We start from the raw sequence: 24,291 nt of genomic DNA, 5'->3' as shown, positions 1-24,291 counted from the left end.
TGGTTTTCCATGTTCTTCCCCTTCATAAACTCTTATGATCTAAGCAGAATGGTCTTTCTTGCCATGCCTCAAAGGCAACTCCTATTTCATCATCTTGACCTAATGCCTCTTCAATGCCATTTCTGAGAAACCCAAGTTTCCTTCAAGGCTCAGCTTAAGCACTACCTTCTACAAGAAGCCTTTCCTAATTCCCTGAGTTGCTACTGCTGTTTCTCTGCATCACCTAGTAGATGTTACAGCATATGATCCTGGTGGAAAGGGGCCATTTTCATTCTTTTCATTGTTCAGTAATAAGGACAGTATAGTGCCTGGCACATGGCAGATGCTGAGTGATTTCAATTTCTCTATTCCTGAGATTCTTGTCCATTCTAGCCAATGTGGGGGACACCTTCCTGTAGACTTTTTAAAAAAAATTTATATGAAAATCAGCATGGAATTTGGGCTGTCCATTTTTTTTTTATAGCCTTCTCTTCCTAAATGAGCAGTCTATATGGATTACAATTTCTTATTCACTACAATACTGTTCACCTGCAGGCAATCACTGGAAATATGCTGTAGCCTACCTGCATCTCCATTGCCCTAAAGTCACCAAAGACTCTTGATTTCTTTGACACTGTACTATTCTAAGACTTTCAACCACAAATCATTTTATTTGTTTTTAAAAAACCAAACAAACCTAAAACAAAAACCTGTAGATTTTGTCCCAAGGGTAAAATTAGGGTTAGTGAAAATACTGTGGAATATTACAAATGCCATCCATCCCATTCTCTTCCTTATATTCAAGTGTAGACCCAAATCTTACTGTTCATCTTAAATACCCAATACACAAAATGATGAATCAAACAAATGGATTGACTAAGTGCAAAGATATTTTCTATCTATTTTGTTTTGACTCTACTAACAAACCAGTCTCTTCTGAGGCACCAAGGATCTCACTGAGACAGCCTTATAATGCTCTTGAACTCAAGGTAATCAGAATCATGTCATGTACAAACAGGAGAATGGGGGTGGGCTGGGAGGTGTCATCTCTAGGAAATTCTTCAATTTTGACCCAATGCAAGACACCCTGCATAAAAATGATGAACATTTCTGGTGAACATACACCTAGCTTTATGGCTTTGTTAAGAGTTGCTTACAGGGATTCTGAAATATGTCTGATAGCTACTTTTCTGTCTCTTTTACTGGAACTTTATCTAGATAACATCTGAAAACTATGGGTAGCAGCCAAAGGTTCTCTCCTGAGCTTTCTTTATACTATTCCACTTGGTGATTTCATCACCTCCCACAGTTTATCATCTCTATGCAATCGATTCTTTTTGCTTTTTTGAAGATAATTTTTATTGATAACTTTTGTTTTTTATATCACCACAATTTCTCCCTACATTCTTTTTCCTTCCGTTCCCAGAAAGTCATTCCATATAACAAATGGTTTAAAAGGAAAAAAAGAGATCAGCAAAATGGATCAATAATTTGAAAAAGTCAGAAAATATGTCCAATATGCATAAAATATGGACAACTACATCTGTGACCCCCTCACATATGCAAAGCAGTGGAGTGGAGGCAGGGGATATTTTTCACATTTTTTCTTTGAAGCAATGCTTATTCTTGACAATTTTACATTTCCTTTTACTCTTTTTTTTCTAAATAAATATAATTTGTTGTCAACATTCATTTCCACAAAATTTTGAATTTTCAAATTTTCTTCTACCAGCCCTATATTCTGTATGTATTCTGCATGTATTCTGATCATCCTTTCTTCCAATATGTCCTTTCTTCTATCATCTCCTGGGCCCACTGCCACCATCACCTTTCCTTCTATTTTCCTGTAGGGCAAGATAGATTTTTTTAATAACCCAGTGACTATATATCTGATTTTTTAGCTGCTTGTAAAAACAATTTTTACATTCATTTTTAAAGTTTTGACTTCCACATTCTCTCCCTCCCCACTGAGAAGGCAAGCAATTTGACATAGATTTGACTACATGTGCAGTCATGCAAAACACTTCCATAACAGCTTTGTAATATAAGACTAACTACATTTTCCTCTATCCTGCCCCACCCTCCATTTATTCTATTCTCTCCTTTGACTTGTCCCCCTACAAAAGTGTTTCCTTCCTATTACCCCTTCCCCTAACCTGTCATCCCTTCTATAATCCCCTCTCTCTTATTCCCTTACTTGCTGCTTCCCTGTAGGGTAAGATAAACTTCTATGCCCAATTGAGTGTGAATGTTATTCCCTCTTGAAGCTAAATCCAATGAAAGGAAGGCTCACTTATTCCTTCTCACCTTCCCCCTCTTCCCCTCCACTGTAAAAGCTCTTTCTTGCCTCTTTATGTGAGATGATTTACTACACATTCTACCTCTCTCTTTCTCCTATGACATTCCTCTCAATACTTAATTTTATTTTTAGATATCATCCCTTCATATTCAGGTCATTTTGTGTTCTCTCAGGTTATATACATATATACCCATCATATATATATATATATATATGTATACTTATATATTATGTATATACAAATATACATTAGCACATATACGTATATATATCTACACACACACGTACATTCCCTCCAACTACCCTAATACTGAGAAAGGTGTCATGAGTTACAAGTATCATCTTTTCATGTAGGAATGTAAACAGTTCAGCTTTAATGAGCCCCTTATGGCTTCTCTTGCCTTTTTATCTTTTCATATTTCTCTAGATTCTTGCATTTTGAAGTCAAATTTTCCATTCAGCTCTGGTCTTTTCAACAAGAACGCCTGGAAGTCCCCTATTTCATTGAAATTCTATTTTTCCCACTAAGTATTATACTCAGTTTTGCTGGGTAGGTGACTCTTGGTTTTAATCCTAGCTCCTTTGATCTCTGGAATATCATATTCCAAGCCCTCTGATTCCTTAGTGCAGAAGCTGCTAAATCCTGTGTTATCCTGATTGTGTTTCCACAATACTTGACTTGTTCCTTTCCGGCTGCTTGCAATGTTTTCTCTTTGGCCTAGGAATTCTGGCATTTGGCTACCATAATATTCCTAGGCATTTTCCTTTTGGGATCTTTTTCAGGAGGTGATCTGTGGATTTTTTCCATTTCTATTTTACTCTCTGGTTCTAGAGTATCAGGGCAGTTTCGCTTGATAATTTCTTGAAAGATGATGTCTAGGCTCTCTTTTTGATGATGGCTTTCAGTCATGTTCAATAATTTTTAAATTATTGTGGATCCATTTTCTAGTTTGTTTTCCCAATGAGATACTTCACGTTATCTTCTACTTTTTTCATTCTTTTGGTTTTGTTTTATAATTTCTTGATTTCTCATAAAGTCATTAGCTTCCATTTGCTCCATTCTAATTTTGAAGGAATTAGTTTCTTCAGTGAGCTTTTGGACTTCTTTTTCCATTTGGCCCATTTTGCTTTTGAAGGCACTGTTCTCCTCACTGGCTTTTTTGGACATCTTTTGCCATTTGGGTTAGTCTAATTTTAAAAGTATTTTCTTCAGCATTTTTTTGGTTCTCCTTTAGCAAGCTGTTGACTTGTTTTTCATGATTTTCTTGCATCACTCTTATTTCTCTTCCCAATTTTTCCTCTACTTCTCTTACTTGATTTTTAACATCTTTTTTGAGCTCTTCCATGACCTAAGACCAATCCATATCTTTCTCAGAGGCTTTGGATGCAGGAGCCTTGACTTTGTCGTCTTTTTCTGCTTGTATCTTTTGATCTTGTCACTAATGACATAAGAAAATATGTTTTTCACAGAGAAAGTAAGAATCTATAGTCTGTTTTTTTTCTGTTTGCTCATTTCCCTAGCCATTTACTTGATTTTTGAGCTCTTTGTTAAGTGGAGGGCTCCAGAAGCAACTGCCACTTTGACAGGTTGCCATCATCTGACCATGCTCCTCTCTCAGTCAGGAAAGAGACCCTTCCCACTCACCATAGAAGCTGTCTTTGTTTGTGGGTAGAGAAGTCTAGGAACTGCTGCAGCTGCCAGCAATTCAGTCCCCTAAGGCCTGCTCCAGCTCTGCCTGGTGTGATAGATCCTATCAACCTTCCAGATTGTCTTAGGCTGGAAATTTGCTTCAGTTGGTCATTTTGTGGCCTCTGCTGCTCTAGAATTTGTTTAGTCGTTTTTTACAAGTATTTTGAGAGGTTTTGGGGGGAGAACTCAAGTAGGTTCTGCTTCTATGCCACCACCCCCATCCTCTTTTATAATTTCATGATCTTTATATTTATGTTGTAGTCACTGGTTTTTCTGGGTTACTTTCTATGCATACTTCATTTTGCATCAGTTTCATGTAAATCTTTCCATGCTTTTCTATATGCCTCATTTCTTCTGACACAGGAATTTGTGTCATGAATTACATTCATGTAGGAGAGTTTACTTATAAGCAGTTGACTCTTAAAAGTTACTTGTCTCACCTTAACTTCCCTCCCAACTTCCAGTCTCAAACCTACAATTGCCTATTAGATACATATACATCTTAAACTCACATAATCTAAAAGAGAAATCATTATCTTTCCCCACAAACCATCCTATGTTTCTAATTTCCTTATTATGGTCATAATTATCAACATCCTTGCAGTCATCTAGGGTTGCAATCTAAGTGTCAGCCGTGATTCCTTGTTCTCTTCCACCCACTATATCCAATTAATGGTCAAGTCTTGTCTTTTCCACCTTTGTAGCATTTCTCATTTACATCTCCTCTCCTCTGACATCATGGCTACACTAATGTAGGAACATTCATCACCTTAGATAGGAAACACACAGCAACAGCTTTCTGGTTGGCCTCCATTTGAAGTCTTTACTCCACTGCATCCTCTTTATTTAGCTGTCAAACCAATCAACTGAAACACAGGTCTGATATCACCATCCTATTCAATAAATTCTAATGGTTCCCTTCTCACCTCCAAGATCAAATATAAAATCTGGTTTTGCCTTTTTTTAGGGGATAGGGGTGTGAGGGAGAAGAATGTCACACAGTCAGTAAGTGTATTTTGCCACATTTGAACTCATGGTCTTCTTGACTTCAGGGCTAGTGCTCTATTGTACCATCTAACTGTTGCTATGTGGCTTTTAAAGTCCTAAATAATCCGGCCCTTTCCTATATTTCCAGTCACTGCCTCAATGAATTCAGTTGACATTGCTTTCCTTGCTGTTCCTAGTATGCAACATTCCACCTACTGACCATGAGTGCTTGCACTAGCTGGTCTCCCCCATATACAGGAATGCTTTCTTTCCTAATGGTAGTATACAGATTCCTTGACTTCCTTAAGACTCAGCTAAAGTCTCTTCCTGTGCAAGTGGTCTTTTCTAGGCCTTAATTTAATGTTTCCTGAGTGAACTCTCAATTTATTCTGTATGTATCTTGATTATCCCCAATCCCCTTTAAGATTGTAAGTTCCTTGAGAGTAGGTACTATTTTTGCTTTCATCGTATTCTAGTATATTTGGGATTTTCTTGGTAAAGATACTTCTGACTCCAGGTGCAGTATTCTATCTATTCTGCCACCTAGCTGCCCCAATACATGCTAGTAGTCTGACTGACTAAATCCTGCATAATTTTAACATGACTAACCCAAAGGACAAAGAGGCTGTTTAACAATAAAAAAAAGTATAATATAATACCCTTTGCTTTTATCAATCAAATGTAAAGATATTATAAAAGTGTTACTGTTTTTCAGTGTAAAAAACTATAAAGATATATTATGAAATCTACATGTGTAAATTTACAAGGATATCTATGGTGTGTGTATATTTTAGTAAATGTAGGCAGGCAAATTAAGAAGTATATTCCATTAGAAATGGATCTCAGGGAGGACAGAATTTGGAACTCAAAATAAAAATGTAAAAAAAAAAAAATTTAAAAGATTTAATTGTGTTTATTCAAAAAATATCTCAGAGTGAGCTTTTCTATTTCCAGTGAGCAAATCTATAAAAGTATAATATCTATAAAATATCTCAGCTAATTTGAAAACAAACAATTAGCACTTTTCAATAATTTATAACTTAGATGAAACTTGATTTCATCATCAAAGATGGATAATACTAGAAAAGAATACTTGAGGCACTGGGTGAGATAAGCATTATCTGATAACTTTGGTTTATCACCTAAGAAGTAAAGGAAAAGAATAACTAACTCCTTTAATTTTTTCCTTCTATCTATCACTACCTTTCTCACTTGCTGGAATGTAGCTTCCAAGTTTCTTCATAAGTAGAGGAGATAAAATCAAAAGCAGTTCATATTTTCTCAAGATATTCAAAAGAGTTGATAAGTTGAATAGAGAATAACAAGGAGTAGTTAAAAGATGAAAGAAGGGGACAGAAACACGTGATTTTGTAGGACTTGTATAATTTTTTTGTATAATACCTTTTGCTTAGAAAATTTTAGGTGAGAACAGCTAGTTTTGGGGCACATCTTTGACCGAGCTGGAAATAAGGACAACTTAAGTCCTACTTTGGGGCAAGTCAGCTTATCTCTCAGTTTGTTTGTTCCTCAGGTACTTTCCCAGATAAAAAGTGGCAGAACAATTAGCAGTCTGCACTGGTACTAGTGGTTCTTCATGGAGAGTTCCCCAAATCAATGAAATTAGTTTTAAAATAGAAAAATAGACGTAACATCTGGCTTAAAAATGTCTTATCACTACTTATCAGTAAGGGCACTTTCCTTTTCTCTTTCAGTATAATTTAGCTAAATTCTCAATTCCTACAAGAAAGTTTGAGATTTAAGAAAAGCAGACAGCACCAATAAAAAAAACAAAAACAAAAACAAACCCCTCACACTGTTTTGTCTGTCATTCCTATGTAAAACCAAATGCTTCTAAAAGTGATGGTGTTATCAAACCACAGAATGATGACAGGGCCAGCATGCTAAGGGATCATAGAAATGTTCAATGAACTGAAATATTTCAATTATTTATGGGAGAAAAAAACTAATAGTGATCACAAAATGATGCCCACACCCACAGAAAGAAACAGTGAGGATCATAACACTCTCTACTTTAATTAGGTAACCAAACTGAATATTATCACATGATTTTTCAGAGGCATAATAAAATAAAGATACTCACAGATGCCAGTCCCATTATCTTTGGGAACATAAGTGATGAACATCCATCTGGACTCTGTCCAAATGTAGTATATGGTGTTTGAAACCAAGCCTTTTCATTAGCCCAAACTACATCACAAAGAGGCAATATGGATGCTCCAAGTCCAATGGCAGGGCCATTTACTGCTACAATGATGGGCTTCTTAAACTGTATAAAGGTATTTACAAAGTTTCTTAAGGGAGTAGAGGGTGGGAAGATAGAAAAAAGAGAAAAAGAATGTTACTTAGTGTTTTGTCTTTTAGAAACAAAAAACTACATTAATGATAATTTTATGAACAGCTGAATATATATATTTTTTAAGAATCTAAGGTACAGCACTATTTAACATTTAATAAAATGCTTAAAACTGTAATACAATACAAAACTTGTAACAGTATAATGAAGATGAAAGTGATATTCAATGGAAGTCTTGGTATTTGTGGGAAGCTGAGCTTGCAAAGAGATTGGATATCTATTTCCATAGTCCTGTCTACAAGCTAGTCTAAAAACATATTTTACGTTGGAAATTCTGAAGGCAATGCTACTGGGGGAATGAAATGGAGAAACATATCATGGTACTAGTTCAGACTGTGGCAAGAAATATTTCTTGAGGGCCCAAGTGCTTAGTACAGTTTTAGACATAGTAAAACATACATATTATGAAGACTTAAGGAGTCCTTAAAAAGCTAACAACCAAGTTAAGAGACCACACAGAACCACTGTATGGCATGGATTATGCTACACTGTAGTATAACATGTCATATTAAAGGATGTAGGAGTCCAGAAAATGGGGAGTCATTCACACGAAGCCTAAAAACCAAGAAACGCTTCACTGGAAGAGTGAGGATTTAAAATAAGATTGTTCAGTTGCATCCCAATCTTCTTGACCCTGCGGATCATAGCATGCAAATAACGAAGACAGATATGCCATCTTATAAGAGGATTTGCATACAAAAAAGCATGTTTCTTTTGTCTGTTCTTTCAACAAGAAGGAATGTAATAATGCTAACCAAAGCTCTGGGCAGTAAATTAACCTGTGCTCAAGATACGCAATCTTTCCATAGCTCACACAAATGTTAGCCCTGTCACAAGAAAATCATGAATTTGGTATTTTCAAAGATTATTGTCATTCCAAATTTTCTGCTTTTTTTGGGGGGAGGGAGGGAGAAGATTTATAAAGAGGTTTAATTTCTTTAATCTCAACATAAACTTTTAGAATTTTATCTCTTGATACATAACATCATGGTTCAATTTATGTCCCTTATCATTGTACATCATAGCATCCTTCTGGAATCATTAATATAAACTCAATTTTCAAATGAGTAAGTTCTGGGGATTATATAATAATACAGATGAATGTTAGCAGTATGAAATTATAAGACCCTGGTATTAATCTAGGGAATTATTTTTCTTTGTATGATCTACTAGTAGGGTAGGGAAAAGAATTACAAATACCCCAAATATAAAAGATGCCTTTTTCAGTGCAATTTGGTTCTGTATCAAATTATAAAACTGTGCTTTTTACCTTGGATTCTAAAATTAGGCAAGAGCACTCAAATTAAGACACATGGACCACTCCATACAAGAGCATTTCAATAAACAACATAAGGATCATCTATAAGAAAAAAACAAGATGGATACTTTATATAATCTAGGAATATTGATTATTAATTGTTAGTGGCAATGAAAGCCCTAAAGATTTGTCTTTTCTTGATTTATGATTTTTTTGGGAAAAGGGCAAAGACAAATGGGAAAGAGGCATTTCTGGATATAGTTCTATTACAAGTCTCCCTGGCTACAGCTGTTTCTTTCCAAAGGCACCGCACACCAAAACCCAAAAGCCTTGGGTTTTATTTCCACACCAGTTTTTCAGGACCTCTTCATGCAATGAGACTTACTTAAATACATGAGTCTGCAGTAAGAACGCCTAAATGAGAGGGCCTGAGGCATTGTCTGAAAGATCACACACTAGATTTTAATGCTATAAAGAGTTAGACAACCTTTTAAACAGACTCTTGAGATAAGTACACACAACTTTCATTAAGCTACTCTGTTCTAAAACCTCTTGAGTATTATGGGTCAATGACATATAGAAATAAATTCCCTACGCTCTATTACTCTTGAGGCAGCAGCTGCCAAAATTGTAGATTGTGTAAGATAAAAGGTCTTATCAAAATTAGCAGTGCAACTCAACAGCATCAGAGAAATTTTCAGACAATTATAAGCACAGAATTTTTTCTTTACCCATATAAGGATAAAAAAGATGGTTAATTTGTCTTTTTTTTTTTTTACATCTGTAAAACCTGAATTTTAACATGATTAAAGAATTTCTTGGAAGTGAATTGTATTTTCTTGCCAAATAGTCAACTTCTGCTTTTCAAATATGATAGAAAACTTTATATCAAACAGGGAGTTATTTCTGAAAAGATGAGAAAACATTGGTAGGAAAACCTGATTTCTTCTTAGGGTCAGAAAGCCCAACATATCCATTTGTGGTCATAAGATGACACCAATAAATACAGTAGTCAAAATAATCATTAATTAGTTAAGCAAAATCTAATCAGGTCAAAATAACATGGCAGTATAGTAGGCAACTTCTGGATGTCAGGAAGACTTGTGAAGTGGGAACCTGGTGGATTAGGAGATTTTTACTATTCCACATGAAAAGCAAAGGAGGTTGACCTCAAATAAGAACATATTCAAAACTATAGCTTTCATGCTCATAAGATTTGCTTTCAGAGAACACAAGGAAAAGGGAGAATAATTTTTAAAAGTTACTTCACCTTGAAAATATATATGCTTACATTGGTTAAAATGTAGTACATGGGTTAAATGTTAGTTATTTCATCTGTACAAAAATCCCTCCAAATTAATGAGGATTTCTCTAGTATCTCAGGAGAATTAAAAATAAAAGCAAGGCTCAAATAGCCACTCAGGTTTAAAAACTCCTGACCATACAATTTTAAAATTTAGTATTTCAGTAACATTAATTGGGCTTTCTTTCCAAAAACATTTAAAATGATAAAAATGTACTGCCTTAACTGTTCAAGACACCTGTATTCACATGAAAACATAATGTTAGCCTACTAAAGTGACAAAACTAAAAATAACATAGGATAGCAGAGACTTCCTTAGGTGTTTATAATACAACACTACACATATAAAATTAATTTAAATGCAAATGAACAGGCTGAAAGGTCAAGTTAGTCTAGTTTAACTGATACCTACTTCTAGGACTTAAAAGCAAACATATAAAATTAATCTTTCATTTAGCAAGACTGACCTCTATTTAAAAAATTTAGTTTATTAAAATAAATTCATTAAAAGAAGCTGGCTAATTTTGCAAAACAAAACAAAACAAAAAAAACAACCCCCACCCAAAAAAACCCAACCCAATATTAATTTCTACATACAGATAGATTTTGTTGTGATGCTTCTATGATTTAAAAAAAAATCCTAATTTATAAACCAGGAAGGTTCATATCTTCATATCTAACCCTCTCTTTCACCTGTCTTTTCCTGCTTTTTAGATCACCAGACCTTATGTCATCACAACCACCAACAGCCAAACAGCATGTTGGAGAGGGCTGCATCTAGGCAGTAAAACGAATGCGAGGACTGAGATGAGTAACTATATCCAAGCTGAAAAAAAAAAAAAAAGGAAAAGGGTACAGTTTCATATAAGACCTGTGATGTTATGAGAAAAGGTGTATAAAGCCCTGAATCCTAAGCTTTAATTTTTCAGGGAGGAAAGCAGATGAAAATGCTGACTGTGACGAAAATTTGACTATAGCCAGGAAACCTGGATTAAATTCTTTCAAATCTGGCTTCAATCTCAAGTAAAATGCTACATGATTTCAAATTTATAAGAATACAAGTTATTCCCCAACTGATAAATGATCAAAGTATATAAAGAAGCAGTTTTCAGATGAAGATATCAAAACTATCTATGCTAATCATATGGAAAAATGCTTTTTATTACTACTAATTAGAGAAGTGCATACTAAAACAACTCTGGGGTAACACCTCATACCTGTCAGATTGGCTAATATGACAGAAAAGGAAAATGAGCAATGTTGGAGAGGATGTGGGAAAACTGAGATAGTAATACATTACTGCTAGAGGGTTATAAAACTGTGCATACCCTCTGATCTAGGTCTGTACCTGGATATATGATCTAGGTCTGTATCCTAAAGAGATCAAATATAGGGAAAAGGACCTATTTGTACAAAAACATTTATAGCAGTTTTTTTTTGTGGTGGCAAAGAATTAGAAATCAAGGGGATTTTCAACAATTGGGAAATGACTGAACAAGTTGTGGAATGCGAATGTAATGGAATGTTACTATGGTCTAAGAAATGTTGAGCACACAGATTTCAGAAAAACCTGGCAAGACTTATATTAACCAATGCAAAAATGAGATGAGCAGAACCAGGAAAATCCTGTACACCGTAATAGCAATACAATGATCCAGGACAATTCTAGAGGATTTATGAGGAAAAATGGTATCTACTTGCAAAGAAAGAACTGATGCAATCTGAATGCAGATTAAAGCTTTCACTATCTGTATTTTTTATCCCACGTTTCCTTCCATTTTGGGTTCATGTTTTCTTTTACAACATGACTAATTACAGCCCTATGTTTTGTATGACTGAAAATGTAACCCATATCAAGCTGTTTGCTGTCTTAGGGAATGGGGAGATGAGGGAGAAAATCTGGAACTCAAAATTTTTTTACATGAACTCTAATGATGCACAAGTATAAACCGTATTTGTTTACTGTCTCAGGGAGAAAGAAGAGGGAGGGATAGAATTTGGAACTCAAAACTATTTTAAAAAAAAGTTTAAAAGTGGTTTTAATATGTAATTGGGGAAAAAATAAAAGAGATACAAAGAAAAAGCAAGATCAGTGGAGAAGTCCTTTGTCTTAAAAGGTTAATTCTAGTAGAAAAATAAGAAGCTCCTTGGATAATGACTGAAATTAATTTGATATCTTATTTTCAATAAAAATATTTTCTTTAACATAAAGAAAATTTTAAAAATCTATAGCTTGTGGAAAAAAATTATTATTATTATATGGTATTAGGAAAACCAAATAAAACTAGGAATGAATTAGTAGTTCCTTTAAAATGACAGGAACTCTCTAGGTAATTAATTGAAATCCAGCTAAATTACACAATCTTTTATTCTTACTAAATAAAATCCAAAATAGCAGCTCCAGAATTAGGAAAAATCCCAATGTGTTGGTCTATTTGTTCTTTAAAATAATTTATTACAATATATGATTTGCAAAAAGAAATAACAGAAATAAATACAAAGAATATAAGAGGTTGTTTAAAAAATCATTAAGGACCATGGTCTATCAAAATCACTGTGATTATGCTGGTTTAAAAAAAAAAGTCTTTAACTTTACTCTAACAGTAAAGTGAAATGTAAAGTACACAATTTAAAATGTTACCGGAAGAGTAGCCTTGCCCTAAGAATTAAACAAATGTCTCTACAGAACCCAACAGCAACTTTTTACATTTTTATGTAGAAGACAAAAAAAAAAAACACCCATCATAACAAAAATACTTTTTTGTGGAAGCATTGCTCTGTGCACTACACATAAGCTCATATATTTCAGAGATGGAAGGGATTTTTGATCAGAGGGTCTTTCATTTGACATGAAGAAATTCAGGTCAAGATATGAAATGACTTGCATAAAGTTACATAGGAAATGACAGAGCTACAAGTGGAGCTCACAGAGTCTTCTGATTACAAAAGTGGTTTCTTTTCCCTTACTTGGGTGTAACATAGTCTTGAAGTCAGACCCTCTGTCAGAATCATAGACTCTGTAAGGACAAATACCTCAAAAGGAACCCCACTTGTTCATCCATGACTAATAAAAAGGGACTACATGTTGGTGGGTCAATAAGCCTGCCAACTTAATTATTTTTATTACCAGTGTGTTTTTATATCATGTACAAGCAACAAACTGCAACAATACTTCTATTTTATTTACAAGGTTTGATACTGAAAGGATACTTTACAACAGAATATAAGAAGGGAAAAACTAGCTTATAACACATACCTGATAGCTTCTGCCATCTTAGTGCTTTCTCTTTTTCTATCATCTGTTAAACGCCGAATAAAATAAATAAAATCAAGACCACAGCAGAAGACACTCCCAACTGCACTGAGTAGCACAAGTTTACTGTCATCAGCAGCAGCTGTATTCAGTGCACTCTGGACCTCCTTCATTACCTTTTAAGAGAGTCAAGTAAAACTTGAAGTGAAACTCTAGCTCTCTTTCACAGAAACAAGAAAGGCTCTCAAAAATTTAAATGGTGAAAAGATAAAATGGTACAAGCAAACTGCAAACACCAACAAACATTAAAACTGGTCAGGATGATTTTTTAAAATTTCTCATTTTCCATAAGTGAGAGAAAATGTCAAATTATATTCACAAAAAAGTGTATGGGTCAGAAATATAAGTCCTCAAAATCACCTAGCAGTAACACTGGGCACTGATTTATTCAGGATGACACCTAGCAGATAATGCATTTTTAATATTCATTTGGCATTTCTGTATTTTGGTCAGCAGGTGGCATATGCAACCAGTGCACAGAAGCAACTTCAAGTTCCATTCACTGAAATCACCAAACATAGGATATGAATCAAAATAATTCAATTATTTAGTATAATTTATCACCTTAGGAGTTTAATTTTAGAAAGGCAGACAACTATTTAAAAATGCTTAACAGGTATCTATGCTGAAGTAAAGAGTGTAAGCGCTAAATCTCCACGGGATGAAAGACAGAGTAGGAATGACTTATACTCTTTGAGAAATCCTGTTACTGGCCACATATACCACAAGGAGGTCAGAAACAGAAAGGTCTCATATATACAGAAAATATTCATTGTAGCAACTTTTTTTTTATATAACAAAATAACTATAAACCAAATAAGTAACAAGTGACTAGAGAAAGTCTAAACAAACTGTGGTATGTGAATTTATTGGGTTACTGCTGTAACTGAAAATGATGAAAATAACGAATTCAGAAAAAGAGGGGAAAATCCATATGAACTGATAATGAAGCAGAACCAGAAAAACAATATACATGTCTAAAATAATTTGAATGAAGGAACTATAAAAGGAAACTATACTGGTTCGGGTGCAGAGAGGAGAAAATGCATCTCCTTCCATTCACTGCAGAGCTGGGATGCTATATACTTGGTGTTGGTTGGTTTTACTGAACTGTTTTTTTTTCCTTTTCAAATCTTTACTAAGTTTAGCTTGTAGAAAGTGTCAGCGTTAATCATCTTGGGGGAGTTCTGTAGTTAAACATCACAGCAGGTCTTTAAAAACTGAAAGTGCAGCCATAGTAGTCCAAAGCCATTTTAACAAGCCCAAATACTGAATAGCTAACACGTGGATAAATGATCTCCAAATCTCATTCATTTTAACATCTTCCCTACTCCCCACAAATAAACTTGACTAGGACAGAAGATACTGAAAAAAGTTGCCTATCTTCTGAACAAAGAAGGAAGACAAGATGGATAGCAGACTGAATAATCAGACTCCAAATAAGGAAAACTTACCTCTGGGTTTAATGAATTATTTTCTGATGATTTTGTTGATAATAAGATATGGGTGAAACCATCCTGTTTTCTAACCACAATGTCTCTGTATCTGTAAGCACTTTCAGTTTGTCTCACACTAAAACGCAGTCTTTTGTCAAAAGGCTGGTCTCTTCTGTCTTCAATAAACCTCCTTTTACTGGCTGTAACAGATGTCTGTATGTTGGTTGTTCCATTGGCTGCTAATGTATCCATAAGGGCAGAGGTACCTGCAATGTTTTTAAAATTATTAAGCATTCAATGGCATCCAAGATGAGTAAGATTCATGTCTAACTTCAATGAGAAAGTTTACTTAAAAATTCTCAACAGATTAAAGTAAATATTTTTAGATTAATAAACTAAAATAAAAATAAATTATTTAAAAATCATTGTTTCAATGTTCAAGACCTATGTTTTCCTAGAAAATACAATGGCAAAGATTCAAAGTACAAGACATGAAACAAAAGGAAATTCACTTCATTATTTTCCTTTTCTTAAAAACAAAAACAAAAGTAAAAGTAGCAAAATTTGAGACCTAAGTTAAAAAGGAAAAGGACTTCTGAAGGGAAAGCATCCTAGCTGTGACAAGTAGAGAAAAGGATTTACTTATGAACACTTTTAATTTATGGAATAGTTAAAAGTTATCTTGTGTTATCTAATCTGATCTTTCTCCTAATACAAAAATACCTCTATAACCACACTGAAAAATGTTTGCCCAACTTTCAATAACTTTCAAAACAGTGTACTCCACTACTGGACTACTGTAATTTAAAAAATATGCCTGTAGCAATAACTAGCTATAATACCATGCATGGGTGAATCAAAATCTCTCTGAATCTGTCTCAACAGTCTGAAAAAAATAGTACCTATGTCACAAGATTGCTAATGATCAAAGTGAGAACAGACATATTCAAAAGCTGTGCAAACATTAAAGAGCTATGTAAAAACTATTTTGGAGGATTTATAATCTCATGGATATGTGAACTACTTCCACTAGTACAGATGTTCAATCCATCCTAGTGTTCTCAAAAAACTTTTGCTCCTCTTCACTAGCGCTCTACCCAAGTGTTAGGGGCCTTCTCTGAGAGATATCTTGAAAGGAAGTCATCTACTAATTCTTTGCTTTCATTGAATGATGAGCCCACCTACATTTCCAGGCATTTGCCACTCCCCCCGCTTATTTTGATTAAAGATAACACAAAACAAACACTTCTACTACCCTCCACCAACTTAACCCACTTACTGACATTCTCCACTCAAAACGTATCCTTCCATATAAAGATAAACAGTGAAAAATAAATGCCCAACAAAGCACACCAATCAGACAACACATAAAACATTATACAGTTTGTGCTCTACCTCCTACTAACAGAAGGAACTTGAGTTACCATTTGCTCTTCTTTGGAATAAAAAATTTATTATTATCAATTCAAATTGAGATGTCTCTTAATCACAACTTCATTTACATTGCTATAGTCACTGTACTCTTGGTTCTGTTTATTCTGTAACAAGTTATTTCCTAAGTTTAATTTAACATATTATTACTCGTAATACAATAATTTTTATTGACAAATTACTTAACTGTTCTGTGAGAGACACTAATTTCACCCACCCCCCTTTACATCACTCCTGATTATTTTGACTCCATCTATCATAACTGTTCCGACACTGACTATTCAGTCATCTTTGTGAATTTGCTACATGAGGTGAACAAGCTGCTAATTTACATGTTATCTATTATCACAGATTTGAATCCCCATATATACATATTGTTTGATCACTGAAATTTCTTCTTTATTTATATACAATACCTCTTGATCTTAGTTTCAATTCTTTTTCTGTCTTGGATAATAGGCACTATATTTGCTATTTCATTGGTACAAGAAACCCAAGGGTGAGTAAACTCCTTTTATCAATATAGACGGGTACATGTTTTCTAAAACTTCAGGAGTTCCTTACAGCATTAAGACTTAAGTGGCTTTGACAGCATCACACACAGAGTAAACGTCTGAAGTGGTTCTTGAATGTGACCTCCCAGACTGAAGGTCAGCTACCAATCTACCACCAATCATTGGCTTCTCTTGGGTATCAGACTTCTTTGAATGCAGATGGGAGTTGAATGAGAGAAATCGGACAACTTTTCCTCCAAATGAGTTTCCTTTCTGCATGCATTCGGGTCATGTAAAAGTATTTCCATTTTGTTTAATCTAAATTGTCTATTTTATCTTTGATGATCTCTTATAACCTGCTGATTAAGAAACCTCTTCTTAATAATAGATCTGAAAGAACCTACCAATACTCTTTCATACTCTCTCAATTGTTATGATGTGACCCTTTTATATTTAGGTTGAAGATCCATTTTACGGTTCTATGGTACCTAGTCTAAGATGACAGTAACAGCAGCTAGTATTTATATAATAATGTAAGATTTCCAAAGTACCTTACACATTTATTATCTCATTTGAGCCTCAAGGCAAACCTGGGAGGGAGGTACTTTTATAATCTGTACTTTACAGATGAGGCTAGATGTATACTATACTCTCTGTGAGCTTTACCACTGTTTTATTGTTAAGTTAAATTTTATCTTTTTCAACAAACAAAAATTTATTTTTTTCTTCTATCTCCTCAGTTTCAGAAAATAAGAAAAACAAAACTTAAAAAAAACCCCAAATATGTATAGTAAAGCAAAATAAATTCCCAATGTTTTGCAATACAGACTTCCTCTCTTTTAGTAATTTGTGACCTTGTGTTTATGAAACACTGACGTGGTATAAATATACCTGACAATTTCTAATTCTAAATTCTTTTTAGTAGTATGTTACAACTTACTATCATTTGTAACAGAATTATACCTCACTGTCTAAGAAAATTCTCTTCCATGTTCTAAGCTGTAGTGGACTTCCTTTCTGACAGTAGCATATACCACAGATAAGCGTTTGTTTCTGTTTTAGGCTCTTTGTAGTATTTGTAATCAGAGAACTGAATAAAATTATTTGTCACATCTTAGTAGAAATCTTATGTAATTTTTATATGCCTAGAAGAAAAATTGCTGTTTAATGGCAAGAGGCTCACTGGTATCAGGAAAGGCATAAAACTGGGAGATTTATCTTGGCTGGGCATTTGCCATGGTACTGGAGGCAAACTAGGGTAGAGGCCTAGTCAGTAGAGTATTCCCTATAAATTATGAGTACTTACAGACTTGCCTGTTTGTGGAGGACACTGAGCTAGGATATTTCAAGCACTAAACATTGTAGAAATTCTTCAGTGCATTCTTTCAGTATTTACTTTACACTATGGTTCTAGAGTATCAGGGCAGTTTTCCTTGGTGATTTCATGAAAGATGATGTCCAGGCTCTTTTTTTTGATAACGGCTTTTAGGTAGTCCCATAATTTTTAAATTGTCTCTCCTGGATCTATTTTCTAGGTCAGTTGTTTCTCCAATGAGATATTTCACAGTCTTCTATTTTTTCATTCTTTTGGTTTTGTTTTGTAATTCCTTGGTTTCTCATAAAGTCATTAGCTTCCAACTGCTCCATTCTAATTTTTAAGAAACTATTTTCCTCAAAGAGCTTTTGAAACTCCTTTTCCATTTGCCTAATTCTGCTTTTTAAAACATTCTTCTCCTCACTGGATTTTTGGACCTCTTTTGCCATTTCAGTTAGTCTATTTTTAAATGTGTTATTTTCTCTAGCATTTTTTGGGTCTCCTTTAGCAAGCTGTTGACTTGCTTTTCAGGATTTTCTTGCATTGCTCTCATTTCTCTTCCCAATTTTTCCTCCACTTTTCTTACTTGATTTTCAAAATCCTTTTTGAGCTCTTCCATGGCCTGAGACCATTGCGTATTTTTTTTTGGAGGTTTTGGATGCAAAAGCCTTGACTTTGCTGTCTTCCTCTGATGATATGCTTTATTCTTCCTCATCCAAAAGGATGGAAGAAAATACCTGTTCACCAAGAAAGTAACTTTCTATAGTCATATTTTCCCCCCCTTTCTGGGCATTTTCCTAGTCTCTTGACTTCTGAGTCTTTTGTCAAGTGGAGGATATACTTTAGGGACCTGCAAGTTCTCAGTTCCTCCAAGGTGGCACAATCAAGGGAGAGGAGTTATTCCTCTCCTGGCCTGTGTTCTGCTCTGGAAGCAATCACAAGCTTCTCTGCCCAGGATCTGTGAGTAGACTTCCTTCTCCAGAGCCTCCACCAGGTCCACCATGCCAGTGCTCCTCTTCACCCCAGGGCTGCCACTCAGTACTGAGATCCAGATCAATGGTTCCATTCCCCCAATTCCAAAAATGGAAGCTGTGCTGCAGGGGCTGAGGCCAGACCCTGCTCTCTTCTTACTCAGGTGAAAGAGCTTTCGAACTGACCTCTGAAGCTGTCTTTGGTGTTTTTGGTTTGAGAAATCTGGGAACCACAGCTGTTGCCTATGATTCTGTGCCCTGAAGACTGCTCCAGTCCTATCCCTGACACACCGCGTGGCCAATGCTGGGCTGGAAATCTGTTTCACTCCTTCATTTTGTGGCTTCTGCTGCTCTAGATTTTGTTTACAGTCATTTTTACAGGTACATTATGGGGCAGCCACAGCAGGTCTGTCCTTCTACCATGCAATCTTGGCTTGTAGAACTTCCTGGATGAGAATCACAACTCAAAGTAACTGTGGCTAATTATGGATACAGGCAAAAGCAAGTGGGTGAAGAATGCCATTTTTATAGATTATAATATTCATTTGGAGGGCAAATCATCCATCAGTACACATTTCTTGAATAGGCACTTCAAACGAATGAAGGAAGACAGCATTAAAAAGGAGGATGACAGCAGACTAGACTGCTTCTAGGAAACTGCATAGATCCTTAAATTACCTCAACTTCAATCTGGAAAAAAGGCTTATTTTTAAGTACTTACATTCTGCTTATATTAGAATATGGCTACAAATCATGAGATACCACAATACTGTAAGAATAAGACTTGTCATCTAAGGAAATGGAGAAACACATGGGCATAAGTAATTATGAAAACTAAAGAAATGTGAAAGAAAAAAGATGCAACTGTTCACATGAAGGCGGTGAGGAATGACCTATGGACCCATGTATTCTGATGTGCTTGTAATGTCTGTAATGTCAAAATAAAGTGAGAAAAGATTTCACCATGTTGAGTAGACCCTACTGAAAGGTTGCATTCTGAACTGGAGACAGTATGTATGCACATCATTAAGAATACAGGATCCATGTGATCTTGTGATCCCTATACACAGTTCAATGAAATGCTTTTTGAAAACACTGTGAGACCTAGGTAACATACAGAGCATTAGACTTGGGTGTTGGGAAGCCTTGGTTTGGATATATTGGCTCTGACACTTTTAGTTGCTTGACCCCATTAGTTACTTGATTTTTGAGCCTTAAATTTACTTATCTGTGGAAAAGGACTTTAAATGACTTTACAAAAGATGTCTGCTGGAGAACATACCATAAAAAATCTGTCTCAACTTTTCTTATACCTTTATAAAAACAGAATTTCCATTATCCACATAAAGATTTGGTAGAGATGACAATATAGGCATGTTAGGTTTGTATATCCTTGACTGTGAAAATCTGCATGATTTTTCAAAATGTTCAAAATGTGTATCATTTCTTTCTCATGTATATTGGGAAGTGCTTTCTCAGTACGTTGAAAATGGAATTACTTCCAGAAAGACCATTCCATGTGTGCAATTAGAGTAACCCAGTTTTCTTCTTGTAAGTTTTTTTTATTTTTTAAAGCAACATTTCTACTACCTCATGTTTAGAGGTGTTCAGTTACGCTCCTTTGATGGAGAGATTTCCTCATGAAAATCTGACCAAATCTTTTCCATTTATAAATATGGTTGGGAAGGCCAAGCCTCTCTGAGTACCTTTCAAAGTTTTCTGCAAATGTTTGATTCTAAGGCTTCACATGATATTTAAGAGCAACATAACCTACTATTTCACTATTCTCTGTAAAATTTTCCTAAAGAATTTATATTTTTAACCAACACTGTACTTCGCTATTACTTCTTTTCACTGGACTAAGAAATCAAGTGATTTAATAGCTAGAGTTTCAAAGTTTTCAACTTCTTGTGGTGACTGAGAGTTCCTTAGGAAATGGGGTTGCTATGTCAATTTTTTTAGTCCAATTCTCGTTTTTCAGGATCAACAACTGAATCTTAAGGGAAATAATGACAAGAAATGGGAATAGAAGAGGTCTAGCAGTACCAAATTTCAAAAAGTGACTAGAAATCAGTAATTACCAAAACAATTTGCTACTGGTTAAACAGATACATCAGTAAAAAATATTAGCTATACAATATACAAATAAATGTATCTAGTATCCTAGCATTTAATAAACACAAAGACCCTAGCTACAGGGATAAGGACTCAATGAGTGACAAAAAAATGCTAAGAAATTTTTGTGTGAATTAAAGGTGTTAGATTTAGAACAACTCATACTTTGTGCCAATCTAAGATCGAAATAGGTATAATCACCTAAATACAAAAGGTTACAGCATATGCTAGAGAAACACAAAAATAATTGCTAGTCAGATCTATTAATAGAAGAAAACTTCTATGACTGAACAAGATAGAGATGCTCACAAGATAAAATAGATGTAACTATGTAAAATTAAAAAGTTTTTGCATGAACAAATCCAAAAAAGCTAAGATTAAAAGGGATACAACAGGGAAAATATTTTTTTGTAGAAAGTTTCTCTGAAAAAAGCCTCATTGCTAAGATATATAAAGAGATTCAAACTCGTGGTAAGAGCCATTCTGAAATTTATCAGTGGCCTAAAGATATGAGCATTTAGTTCTCAATAGAAAAAAACCTAGGCTCACTTTAACCATTTGAAAAAAAAAATGCTCTAAAGTGTTATTAGTGAGAAGAATGACAAAACAATTGAGATTCCACCACACCCAAAGTAGTAAAAACAAAACAAAACAAAAAGATAAATATTGGAATGGCTGTGGAACTATATGCACATTGACGCACTGTTAGTGAACCTGTGAAGAGGTATAGCCATTCTGAAAAGCAATTTGGAATGATACACACAAAATGACTATATAGTGTGTGCCGTTTAATTTACTACTATACTACTGCTAGGCTCTAACAAAAACTGACAAAGTAAGGGAGTTGCCCATCAATTCAGGAATGGCTGAATAAGTTTTGTTATATGACTGTGATGAATACTGTTGTGTAAGAAATGAGGAAAAAATCTATTCTCACAACTTTTATAATTATTCCAATTGGCAGAACTTTTTAATTGCAGAAGGACGTATGGAGGATGTTGAACCAAAAACCTAAATCCTTGTAATCCCGTAGTTTTAATTCAAGTCTTTAGATATACATATTCCTGTGTGTGTACATATATATGCATATATATAAACTTTAAAAAGTATATTTCTTGTAAATAACTTTATCTTCTATCGTATAGGAGAGCTCATCGCATGATTGGCAATGGCACATTTTCCTTGGTCATAACACTCTGGTTCCCCCTCTTCCATTTGTATGATGAACAGTATGGTATGAGAGGTTTTTGCCTAACAGCTGGAATCTATAAATGATGTGATATTTTTGATCTCCTGCTTTAACACACCAAACAGGATTTTGATTCTTAATTTTAATCTCTACATCATCCCTCCAGTACTGGAGTTTGTTTTGTTTATGAGTTCTTGTTCACCTATCCCTCCTTTAAACCCCTATTACCCCACTGAGTTAAATGTATTTGTACAGTATTCTTTTGTATGTGTGTATATTTAAGTATTTGTATAAATATATTATGCTTTCCTTTGTACAATTCCGAAGAAAATGATGTTCCATAAAAATCTGTTTTCCCCTCAGTTTTCTCCAAGTTGGTATATTCTTCAAACTCTAGTACATAAGAAAATAAGTTCATACTTCTTCCCCAATAAAGACCCCTTTAAAGCTTCTTTTTTTCCAAAAGTAAAAAAACAACCAAATTAAAACAAATGAATAAAACCACCTTTAGAAGATTTATCTTATTTAATTTAACTTTATGATCCTTGAAGACATTAAGGATCTAAGAGGGCACCTGTTACTTCAATCTTTATTTAACATGTAATCAATTCCTACTCAGTCTTTTCCAAATGACCAAATTGTGTATGTTTCTATGTTTTTTTTTTATCTTCTGTGTTTCCATTTCAAAGTGTCCATTCAAATTTCAATCTTTTAAATCAGGAATGTTTGGATATGATTTATTTCGTTAAAGGTCAATCTTCCCTTCTGCCCACTAGGATTATACTCAGTTTTGTAGACCATTATTCTCAATAATAGTCCTTTATTGTACTGCTTCTGAAACATCTTACTCCAATCTTGCCTCTTCTTGAAAGTAGTTGCTATCAAGTTTTGTGTGATGCTTACTGCAGTTCCTTAGTTTATAGACTTCTTTGGGCTGCTTGCTTTTACCTCCTTACCTAGAAGCTCTGGATTTTGGCTGTCATGTTGTTGGGAGGCTTAGTTTTTCAGTTTCAAGAGATCATAGGCAGAATCTTTTTAATTTCACTTTGAACTTTCTAAAAGGTCTGGGCAGTGTCAGTTTATGACTTCATGAAATATGGTATCCAATTTTCTTTTCGTGGTTGTTTATAACTGGTTTTCCATGTTGACTGTTTCCAATACTGTGTATCTTATGTTTTCTGCTATATTTTTCAGTGTTATGATTTTTTTCTTTTCTTTTTTAAAAATGTATTTCTTACAGTTCCATGGAATACTTTTCTTTTTTGGCCCATGATAATTTTCAAAGGGTTTCTTATGTAATGCTTAATTCTAAAGAGTTCATTTTTTATCTCCTACTTCATTCCTTCCGAATTCAACTAGCCCTTGGAGCTAAGATATTCATTCTTTTATTTTGAATTGTGCATTTACTCTCTCTTTTGGGTTACTGGGCTTCTCAATTTATTCATCTCCAGCCTCAGTTTCCGGATTGGGAGTTTATGCTTGGGTCCAGCTCTGTTATTACAGGTCAAGCTGTAACAGAGCTTGGCCTGAATAGGGTCTGCTTGATTCTGAACTCAGTGGCAAAAACGAATTCCTGCCCTCTTCTTTGTTCAGGTCTGAGTTAACTGAAAGCAGGGCTGGGCCCTATCTACTAGTTTTATGGGGTGAGTGAGAGGATTCCTATATACTGATCTAACCCTGATCATGTCAAAGGAGTGGTTGAAACTCGACTCAAGCTTTGCCTCATAGACCACTGACTTCATTTCTCTGCATGTGGGGCAATATTGTGCTTTGCACCTGACTTTCCACCTTTTGTAGCTTAGTTCTGTTCTGTGGTTCTATAGGACTCTCATAGTCCTGGACTAGAATAAGAGCTTATACTCTTTGTTTACTTTTTTATTGTTCATTTTAGTATATTTTTAGAGCTTTACTTGGGTATTTGTGACACTATCCTCAGGCAGTTGGGTGGTGTTTTAATGGGGAAGAGAAAAAGAAGACAAATACGTACAAATCATATACAGGATAAATAGAGTAAAAGATTAAGAGAAGGAAATGAGTAAATGAGGCCTAAAGGCAGCTAAAATATAACAAATAGTATGCTGAGCCTGGAGTCTCTTGGACATAAGCTCAAATGCAGTCATAGACACTGGCTGTTTTA

The 24,291-nt window shown here is 34.7% G+C and overlaps 1 protein-coding gene across 7 annotated transcripts in view; it reads right to left on the bottom strand.

Annotated features, from left to right (window-relative positions):
• CDYL (chromodomain Y like) overlaps window positions 1–24,291 on the bottom strand; it is a 175,078-nt gene that overhangs the window by 5,341 nt on the left and 145,446 nt on the right. For all 7 annotated transcript variants that reach the window (XM_072603716.1, XM_072603714.1, XM_072603712.1 and 4 more), the window contains 3 exons: window positions 14,658–14,905; window positions 13,147–13,319; window positions 7,057–7,267 (listed from right to left, as the gene is read on the bottom strand). In XM_072603716.1, the coding sequence (XP_072459817.1) occupies window positions 7,057–7,267; window positions 13,147–13,319; window positions 14,658–14,891 (618 nt within the window). In that variant the 5' untranslated portion in view covers window positions 14,892–14,905. The remainder of the gene's footprint in view (window positions 1–7,056; window positions 7,268–13,146; window positions 13,320–14,657; window positions 14,906–24,291) is intronic.

Source organism: Notamacropus eugenii, chromosome 4 (genome assembly GCF_028372415.1).
Source record: "Notamacropus eugenii isolate mMacEug1 chromosome 4, mMacEug1.pri_v2, whole genome shotgun sequence".
In the NCBI taxonomy this organism is placed as follows: domain Eukaryota; kingdom Metazoa; phylum Chordata; class Mammalia; order Diprotodontia; family Macropodidae; genus Notamacropus; species Notamacropus eugenii.
This window is presented reverse-complemented; position numbering and strand designations above follow the sequence as displayed.